A 9933-nucleotide genomic window follows, 5' to 3' on the forward strand; every position below is an offset into this window, starting at 1 on the left:
TTTCTTTATCAGTAGTATTGGATTAATGAAAACCTGTCAGAGAGATATGATAGATCTGCAAAGAGTCAAGTGCGATGTCTGGAACATAGTGGCAGTTCAACAACCCCCCTCCCCCAATTCCACCCATTCCCCTCTGGCTGCTCATTTGGGGCTTCTATCACCATCCCAGATTGCATACATATTCACAATAAGATGCTTTTTAGGTAAATTCTAAAGTGGGCAAACCACACAGCCTCATCTGCCCCAGGTAATAGCCCTTAGGAAGGATCCTAGAATGAAGGAAAGGACTGGGGAACAGTTTGGGGTAGGGGCTTGCTCTCCAATCAACCTTTACTCCCTAGCTCACACCAGGAGAAAGATACTCGCCTTCAGCTGAGAAAGGCAGATGGCCAGGAACAACTCGGTAAGGCACCAGAAATTTCAGTAAAGTGAAAACGCCCCACCCCGTCCCTCAACCCCCAATCTCCCAGTCAAGCCCTCACTCCAAGTGCAATGAGTTTGCCTGAGAGCGAGTCCCTGGTTTCCTGCAGTATCCTTGACCAGCCATTGGTGCCATCCCTCCCCTTAGACTGAAGCGGGATTTGGGACATATTCAGGAACCAGGATTTGGGGGGCAGAGGTCTGTCATACTGGGGAAACTGACACTGCAGTGGAGCAGGAGGCGGAGACTAGAGCTCCCCCAAAAGATACCTATTTGGGAGGGGGTGGGGGCTGAGGGACACCAAGTAAGAAGTAGAGCTAACCTGCTAAAGCTCAAGGCCCAGGATTTGGGAGGTGGAGCTGGGAACAGACCCAGGAGTGTCAGGCTTACCAGTAACGCCGCAGGACTGAGGAAAAAAGGTGAGGGGGAGAAAAATCCCTTGAATGAGCCCCCCACCACCTCCAAGTCCCGCTCGGCGAGGTGTAACAGCCAATCGCGCTGTGGGGCGGGGCTGCAGATGACGGTCGCAGCCAATCGTTGTGGAGGGGGCGGGGCCGGGCTTCCAGCGCGCGGCGGCGGCGGGGTCGCCCGGGGCAGAGAGCGCAGAGAGGTGAAGTGGGGCTGCTGACTGGAGCGACATGGAGGACCCCGCGGCGCCCGGGGCTGGGAGCCCGCCAACCAATGGCAACGGCAACGGCGGCGGGAAAGGGAAGCCAGCGGCGCCTAAGGGCCGGGAAGCATTCAGAAGCCAACGGCGGGAGTCGGAGGTGAGGAGCCGGAGGGCTTTCAGTTAGGGCCGGGAGACACCCGGGGCGGGAAGCGGTGGCTGAGGTGCTTCGGCCGCGTCCCCCTCCGCCGTCCGGAGCCCCCGGCGCGCCCTGAGCCGCTCCTCAGAGCAGGCACCTGCGGGGCCAACCGCAGCCTGAACTCCCGGCTTTGCAGCCCCTGACTCTCTCTGCCCGTCTCCTGCTGCGGGTCGGGGGCTTCCCGGCCCTCTAGCCTCCCCTTTGGGGGCGCGAAGATAGAGCGTGATATCCAGTGTCCCAGATACTTTCAGATATTTATCTCGCTTCATCGCTGTAGCCTCCTGAAGTGGGAATTCGTCAGGCTGGTTTATAGCGGAGGAAACAGGCGCGGAGTGGTGAAGGGACTGGCCTGAGGGGTGGGAGGCCCGATCCCCGCCGCAGTGAAGAGGGGCCGGCGTAGAGGCGGAGGGGCGCCGCCCTCCCACTCCGAGGCTCCCCGCGCCGATCAGAGGAGCCGTGGGACTTCGCCCTTCCCGTTACCCCCGTGTGCTGGCTGGCCCTGGAGGGAGCGCTTTCCATGGGATCAGGACCCCTCCCCCCGTAAGGGTTATAATGAGACAGGAGTCAGGCGGGCCAGTTCCAGAGCGAGTGGGTGGACCTACCCCAGGATACAGACCCACAGATAGGAGTGTAAATGTTCTCTGTTCTTAAATCCTAACTAGGAGGATGAAAGGAGTGAATTAACATCACCCCTCCAACCCCCTTCATCCAGCCAGTTTCCATCAAGTAGCCAAGAGTAGAACTGGATCTGAGCCGGGAATCAGAACAGACCACAAGATGTCAGACGTGAAAGGGTCTGTAGAGATCACCTGGTTTCAGCCCTGCTTTTACAGAAGTGGGAGACAGTAGTAGCTTGCCCAAGATCATACATCCGGCACAGTGGCCAGGAGTACCAGGCTTTGGGGTCAGTCAGACCAGGTTTTTGAGGTTTTGAATCCCAGCCCTGCCATCTACTCTCCACTTGAGTTCTGTCACATTGCCAACCTCTGAGCTCCAGTTTCCTCGTCTGTAAAATGAGGTTAATACTACCTACCTCTGAAGGTTGTGATAAAGTCAAAATGAGATAAATTGATGTGAAATGTTTAATTTAGTGCAGGCGCAGTGCATGTAGTGGGTTAGCACATAGTAGCCCTTAGTGCCAAGTTTTCATCAAGGGACAGAACTGGTACTAGACGCCAGGTCTTAGGCATCCCAGTCCACGGTTTACCATTTAAATTATATTTCAGTTCCAATGGGATTTCACAAATGCTTTCTATTTCGATACTGACAAGCATCCATTTTTTAGGAGAGAGAAGTGGAATTGGTAGAAAGACTGGCCTGAAGTGACACCACCTTTCAGAGGCAGAGCTCAGCCATCCTGCCATACTAGATCAAGGTTTTATGCATCGTGTCGTCTCCCTCCCTGCCTCAGTATGAATCTGGTCTTTAGGGCGCCCTGTGCCTCCTTCCCCTACAGAGACGTTGTTCTTGTTCAGATGGCTTTTTGGAGGTGAGGTGAGGCATGGGGAGGTGAGTCTTTTATTCAACAATTATTGAGTCCTCTCTATATGCTCAGCACCGTTTGAGGTGCTAGGGGTACAGCAGTATACAAGACAAAGTCTTTGCCCTTTGGAGCTAACATTTCTTGTGGAGGTAGAGAGACAGACAGTGTGGGAATGAGTAAAAAAATTTCAGAATGATGTGTTCTATGGTGAATTAAAACTCCTCTTGAACCAGGAGGCCCTTCCCTACTGATCAAGTCTTCCTTCTGGAAAAGGCTCTGATGGTACTTTACTCTTGCCAGGGAGTTCCGTTTCCAGAGCCTCAGCTTTCCAGCTGCACCGCTGTTTGCCTCCTGATTGTCTGCAGGTGCACTTTTCATGTGGTGGTCAATAACTGTAGTGATCCTCTCCCTCCTAGCTCATTGCCTGCCCAAAGGCTGGCCGGAAATAAGAGCTTTCCTTCACCTCTCGCTGCAGCAGGAGAGCCGCACTTACCTGTCAGTATATCCCTTGTCGCTGCAAAACCCGGGTACCACACTCTGCTTGACTCTCAGAAAGATGACCATCTGCTTCTCCTTCCTTCCCTCCTTTCGCATATCTGTGGAAGACAGTCCTGGGGGAGATGATTTTCTTTCCTCTCTAGAGCTTTAAGAATTACCTGAAGAGAATTACTGTTGGCACAAGAGAGCCTCGTACATCACTGTGTTTATAGGGGTACCGTTGACCTACCCTTTCCCAGTGGCTTAGTGTATAGATATCCTAACCTTAAAAGGAAGCTAGAGAATGATTGTTTGCTTCATAAAAAGATTCTTAACCTAACCAAAGGATTCACTTCAGGCCTTTTACAACCAGATTCCTTGGTTTAATTGGGTCTCAAAGACCTTGACAAAGTTTAACTGATTTGTAGCAAAATGAGGAAAATTCAAGACACTGAAGTAAGTTTTCCATAAAATGTAATTCAATACATTAAATTTAAAGATATGTATAATTTAAAATGATGTTTTTTTCAAACTGTAGGGAGTAACCTGTGAGTTGAGACCAATTTTTTTTTTAAGAAATAGATAAATAGGAAATAGTAGTGTATCACATATAGTAGTGGTAAATATTTTGTTAATCTTTTGTTCCAATTTTGTGTGTGTTGAGACATGATGTAAAATTTACTTATGCTTTGACTTACAGTCAAAAAAGTTGAAAAACGCTGCTTTTAATGACTCATGCTGATATTTTGACCTTTCCATTTTGGGGGTATTAAACAGTTTTTAAAAAAATACATATGTGTATTTTAAGAGATTTTTTAAAGTTTCTGCTTAGCAAAATAAAACATCAAAATCCTATGTCATTCCCTACTGTCTACCTTTTTTTTTTTTTCTTATTGGTCTCTATAATACAGAAGTTTGGAACTCTTTGCTATAGCAGATTTAAACACAAATCGCCTTGTTGGAAGTGTAAGTTGACAAAGTGGTTTTGGAAAACAACTTGACATGTGCAAAGAACCATACAAATATTAAGACGGTGTGATGCATTAATTCCCTTTATAAGAATCTATCCTTAGAGAAGATCATAAATATGAAAAAATGTATACATGTATTACAGCCACATGTAAAGAAATAAAAACAAATGTTCAACAATAGAGAATTGATTAAGCCAGTAGAAATTTGTGCACTTAACTGCTTATTATTTATTTTTAATTCTTTTTGATTTTTAGCCGTGCCATGTGGCTTGCAGGATCTCAGTTCCCTGACCAGGAATTGAACCTGGATGATGACAATGAAAGTGCTGAATCCTAACCACTAGGCTATCAGGGAACTCCGCACTTTGCTGTTTAAAGGGAAAGTTATAATAATATGAGAAAAATGTCTTTATAGTATTAAAATTGTAAGCAGAATAAGTAAAATTCTAAGTAGAGTAACCATCTATATAGTGCTACCAAGTGCTGGCTGGTGTGCTAAATGCTTTTCCTGTATTAATTCATTTTAGTTCTTACAATGACATTATGAATTATCCTTGTTTTGCAGATGAGAAAACTGAATGTCATTTTCCAACAATTGCCTGATACCAATTCAGTTCTGACAGTACCTGTAGTTAGCACAGAGCCCACAAGTTAAGGGTCAGATGCTAGCCACAGTGGGATCCCCAAACTACCTGCACTTCTGCTTGGCCAACTCCAAATTCAGGGGTCACCGTGACTGTCCCTCTAGGGTTGCTAAAGCAGCTCACAGAACTCAGAAAAGTGCTGCGTTTATGCCTCCAATTTTATTATAAAGGGTACAACTCAGGCACAACGTAATGAGGAGAGGCATAGGACAAGGTGTGGAAGTGGAGTGGTACGGGATTTCCATGCCCTCTCTGGTGCATTACCCTCCTAGCACATTGGTGTGCCCAAACCACATTGTTTCAGGGTTTTTATATGGAGTTTGGTTACCTAGGCCTGGTTAGTTAAGCCATTGGCCACTTGATGAAACTCAGTCTCCAGTCTTTTCCCCTCTTTGGAGCCCCTTTTTTGAAACTCTCACTGCGAGTCACCTTGTTAGTATAAACACAAGTATGGTTGACAGGGATGAATAATAGACACTCCCATCACTCAGAAAATTCCGAAGGTTTTAGGAGCTCTGTACCAGGGAGTAAGGTGAGGGGGCAAAGATCAAGGATATCTTTTATACCACACTGAGATACAAAGAGCTTAAGTAACTTGTTCAAGAGCACATAATATATAACAGAGTATGTGACAAGAGGTGAAATTCAACATTTAAAAAATTCATGTTTGTTAATATATAGGTAGGCAATACCCCGAAATGTTTAAAGAGATTAGGAGGGAGGATTATATTAAAAATACTTTTTAAATGGGATTTTAGATTTATACATACGTCATAGGCAATCTAGCCTTTAATACAGTTTGAAGTAGAAATGCTACCTTATTTGAGAATCCTAAAACTGCAGAATATTGGAGCTGAAGTACCTCTTTATAGATGAGGAACTGTGATCCATAGAATGATCTCAAAATCATACAATGGGTTAATGACAGAGAGCTGAAGTCAGAATCCAGTTTACCTCTTTGGTTTTCATCTGTCTTGTCTTTCTAGAGATCAGCTAGATGTTCTTCAGTTCTGTGTTTATGTAGATCAGATACGGCACAGATTGTAGCTTTCATTTGTTCATGATCCTGGGCCTTTGCCCAGAGTTTCTGATTCTGCATAGGAATCTTCAGCCCAACCCTGCACTGAGCTTCTAGCTTTGGCTTGAGGTAGGGGTTGGTATTTCCTGGCTGAAAGGCCCAGATGGAACTCTTCTAGTTGTCTTCTTGATCTAACCTTGGCCTCCAAGAGAGGAAGAAGATGAAATGTGGGTATAAGCTCCCTTTGTCAACCCTTTTCCCAAGTTACCGCAAAGATTTCTCCATTACAGGGCTCTGTGGACTGCCCCACCCTGGAATTTGAGTATGGAGACGCAGATGGGCACGCAGCAGAGTTGTCAGGTAGGAGGTAGATGGGTCTCTGTAGAGTGGAGGGGTGGCCAGGAGAAGAGCAAAGATGCCTGTGACGTCCCCTGGTAGCTTGTCTGTTCTCAGCAAGTGACTGTGGAACAAAGTCTGTTCTCCACATTCCCATTTCTCTCCAGCCTCCAGTGGTAAATCTCTCTTCGTTTGCTTTCACATTTCTTTCTGTGAATGCTTCTTGGCTGTGTATGGTATCCTCCATTCTTCATTCTATCACTCTTTTCTGCTCACCCTTCTTTATTTTCTTTTGGTACACTTTCAAATCTGTTTTCTCTCCACTGTCTCCACATTTCTCCTTTCTTTGTCTTCCTGTGTTCACCCCATCTTTGTGTGCCCCCTTCTTTCTGCCACCCTCTCCATTTCTTTCCCATTCCATCTCTTTGTCCTTTTCTACCTCCATCTTGCCCCCTTCCTCTAATACCTGCCTCTTACTAAGGTCTCAGCAGTGTCTAAAGAAAATCTCTATAGACAACTTGCCAGCTGAGCAAGGCTGGACATATCACCTGTATCCATCATAGTGGAGTTCTGTTTCAATGTTTCTGAGCTGGAGTTAAGTGATCACATTCTTCTTTCAATGCTGGGCTGCTTCTCTCTGCCTGGATTTTTAGCTTAAGCTAAACATGATCTCCCTGCAGTAAGGGCCTCCATGTTACACATGCTATACATGCCAGTTATTAATAAACAAGCTTTGGGTAGAAATGGTGTGAATGTTAAATATTCTGTCACATGGAAGTGATACTTTAAGACATGCTTTTTCAGAGAAAAGAGACACTTTCAAAAAGTTCTTGTGAATAAGAATAGGGAACAAATTTTGTGATAAGTGACAGAAATAGAGAGCTAAGTTTAATAACCAACAACATCAAAGGATTAGAATCCAGAATATGAATATACACAGAGAGAGAAATCCAATAGAGTCAATAGATAAATGGTCAAAGAATATGAATAGGAATTCACAGAATAGAAAACCATATGGTCAATAAATATATGAAAAGATATTCAATTAATTATGTTAGGAAATAGGGAGAAGCAAAATGATGAGGTATTATTCAGCAATCATCAGGGACTTCCCTGGTGATTCCCTGCTGGTCCAGTGACTAAAACTCTGAGTTCCCAATGCAGGGGACCCAGGTTTACTCCCTGGTCAGGGAATTAGATCCCACATGCCACAGCTAAGACTTGGCACAGCAAAAAAAAAAAAAAAAAAAACAACCATCAGATGCAAAATTTAAAAGTCTGGGGACGGTGAAGGTGCAGAGAAGTGAGTACTTTTTATACATTTTATACATTGCTTAGCATGCAGGAACAGAGTATAAAATTGGAAAGCAGTTTTGGTCATATCTAGCAAAGTTGAATTCATACATATTATGACCCAACAACTCTGGTACACTTTAAAAGAAACTCTTGAGCCCAAGAAAACACTTACAAAGAGGTTTATTGTCATCATTGGAAACAACTGAAAACAACTTAGGGGAATAGATAAACTGTAGTATATCAATATATTAGCTACTGTATAGTCATTAAAATAATCTGTATTAGTATGCTTCAGTGTCAGTAAATATTAGAAATATGTTGAGGGGTAGAAGAAACAGTGACAAAATAATTTATACATGCATCCAAAAAACTGCTTAAATACCTAATGATGATTCATATTGATATATGGCACAAACCATCAGAATATTGTAAAGTAATTATCCTCTAACTTAAAGCATTGTTATGAGAGTAAACAACTAGAAACAAGGAGGAAAAAACTGCTTAAACACACAAGTCTAAAGATGTTTCTAGATGTCTGCTTGCACACTTGCTTGAGAACTGTGTCAGTTAAATGAATGGATCTGTTCGTCATATTGCTTTTCATGTAAAATCTTGAAAAACTTAATAAAAAATGCTCCTAAGGAAAAATAAAAACACTCCTAAGTAAAAATAATTCATACAATATGATACCACTTGGATAAAAGCTTTAAAAAAGAATAATATCATGTGTTGTTGACAGGCATGTACACATATACTAAAAGTATAAAAATAGGCATGTGAGGCATACACACCAGTTTCATCATAGTGGTTATCTCTAGAGAGGGAAGTAAGATCAGGGAGAAAGAAGGGGCTTTAGATGTCTGAAACAGATATGACAAGTTTTAACACTTATTTAATCTGAAGAGAGAAACACAGTGTCTTTTATGCATTCTATATTTACCTGTAGTGTATGAAAGTTCATGATCTAAAATTTAAAAATAAGACAAAAGCAAAGGTCAGCATCTAAGAGCCTTTCTTCCTTTTTTGAGTTGGTTTGTGCCCTACTCTTAAAAAATATAAATCTATACTACTCACTAATGACTGAAGAATTTCACAATCAGAGCTGAGATTTGCTTCTGGTCACTCTAGGACTCTGGAACTCAGAATGCAAAAGCCCTGGCTCCCAGACAAGGTATTTCTTGACCAGTAGGATAGCCGGCTGGAACATAAGTGAATGTCTCTTGCTTTGTGAATTATCTGTGACCTAGTTAAATTTCCAGCCAGGCTCTTAGGGAACAGAGTTTTGAGGAAGCATCTCTTGACCTAATGACAACTTCTTCATCCTCTGTAAGACAAGAGTACTGATGAAGTATTCTGATGTGAGCATGTATAGGTGTGAAAGGGTGGTTTTTTTCCTCAAAGGCTCTCTGTATTTTGTATTGAGAAGCTATTGCCAGCAAAGATTTTCACTAGATTTTCCTGGGCACAGGCAGCCCTTTGACAATCAAAGCTGCTTGAACATGGTTTGATGCTGTTTCTGCCCAGGTGGCCGTGGGCGGGAATGTAAACTTCTATACTTTTCGAGGAAACTCCACAGGAAGAGAATGAACTGGCTCCAACCCCAAAGAGCCCTCTAATATTTACATCCTCTCCAGCCTTCACCCTGGCTCCTTGAATAGCACAAGGATCTGGCATCTAAATTTCAGGAGTTGTATTGCCCGCTTTTTCCCTAGAGACAAGATAGCTCCAGTCTAGCTTGACAAGCAGAAAAGGATGCAGCCCTAAGAAACAGGAATGATGACATTAAACCTTCTCTGTCCCAGCCCTCCTCCTGGCCCTCAACAAATGTCGAAGGCTGCCTTCTTTGCTGTAGCAGCCAGCTGGCAGGAGGAGGACAGGTTTGATGCTTTAATCACCCAGGGACACAAGTGGCTATTTTTAACCTCCGAAAAGGAGGAAGTTGGCTCTGGATTGAATTGGACACAGGAACGTGTTGGAAGCTTTAGCTCTTTCATGCCACTGTCTCCATCCCAGGCCCCTTCTGTAAAGATCTGCTAAATGTTTATGATTCTGTCCTCTCTTTCCTGCCACAGAATTGTACAGCTACACCGAAAACCCAGAATTTACCACTAACAGGAGGTGCTTTGAAGAGGATTTCAAGACCCAAGGTGATCCCAGATCCTTATTCATTGAGATCTGCTTTTTCTGTCTGTGATATCCCAGGCTGATCTAGAAAAAGCCTAAAATAAAGTATGATCCTTCTTCCTCCTCTCCACAGCCATGTAATTTCTCTATTCCTTCTTGCATATGGGTTTTCTGTATCAAGTAGAGAAGTCACAGAGTGGAAGCAAGAGAAGCCTGAGCTGGGGCCTTTCCTGATGTCAAAGGAGTGAGGAGATGGGGCTGGACTGCTGTCCTGTTACCTAGTAACCCTGTGCCTGGCCTGGCCTTTGACCTTAGTGTTCAACCCATCTCCACTCTGCCTCACTCCCGATACCATCA

At 44.0% G+C, this 9933-nt stretch overlaps 1 protein-coding gene across 1 annotated transcript in view; it reads left to right on the plus strand.

Annotated features, from left to right (window-relative positions):
* Positions 1–1004: 1004 nt before the first annotated feature.
* STRIP2 (striatin interacting protein 2) overlaps positions 1005–9933 on the plus strand; it is a 46919-nt gene continuing 37990 nt past the window's right edge. Inside the window, exons 1-3 of the mRNA XM_040259618.1 lie at positions 1005–1188; positions 6111–6180; positions 9525–9599. Of these exons, the coding sequence (XP_040115552.1) occupies positions 1060–1188; positions 6111–6180; positions 9525–9599 (274 nt within the window). The 5' untranslated portion in view covers positions 1005–1059. The remainder of the gene's footprint in view (positions 1189–6110; positions 6181–9524; positions 9600–9933) is intronic.

This window comes from Oryx dammah, unplaced genomic scaffold (genome assembly GCF_014754425.2).
Source record: "Oryx dammah isolate SB20612 unplaced genomic scaffold, SCBI_Odam_1.1 HiC_scaffold_18, whole genome shotgun sequence".
NCBI classification, from domain to species: domain Eukaryota; kingdom Metazoa; phylum Chordata; class Mammalia; order Artiodactyla; family Bovidae; genus Oryx; species Oryx dammah.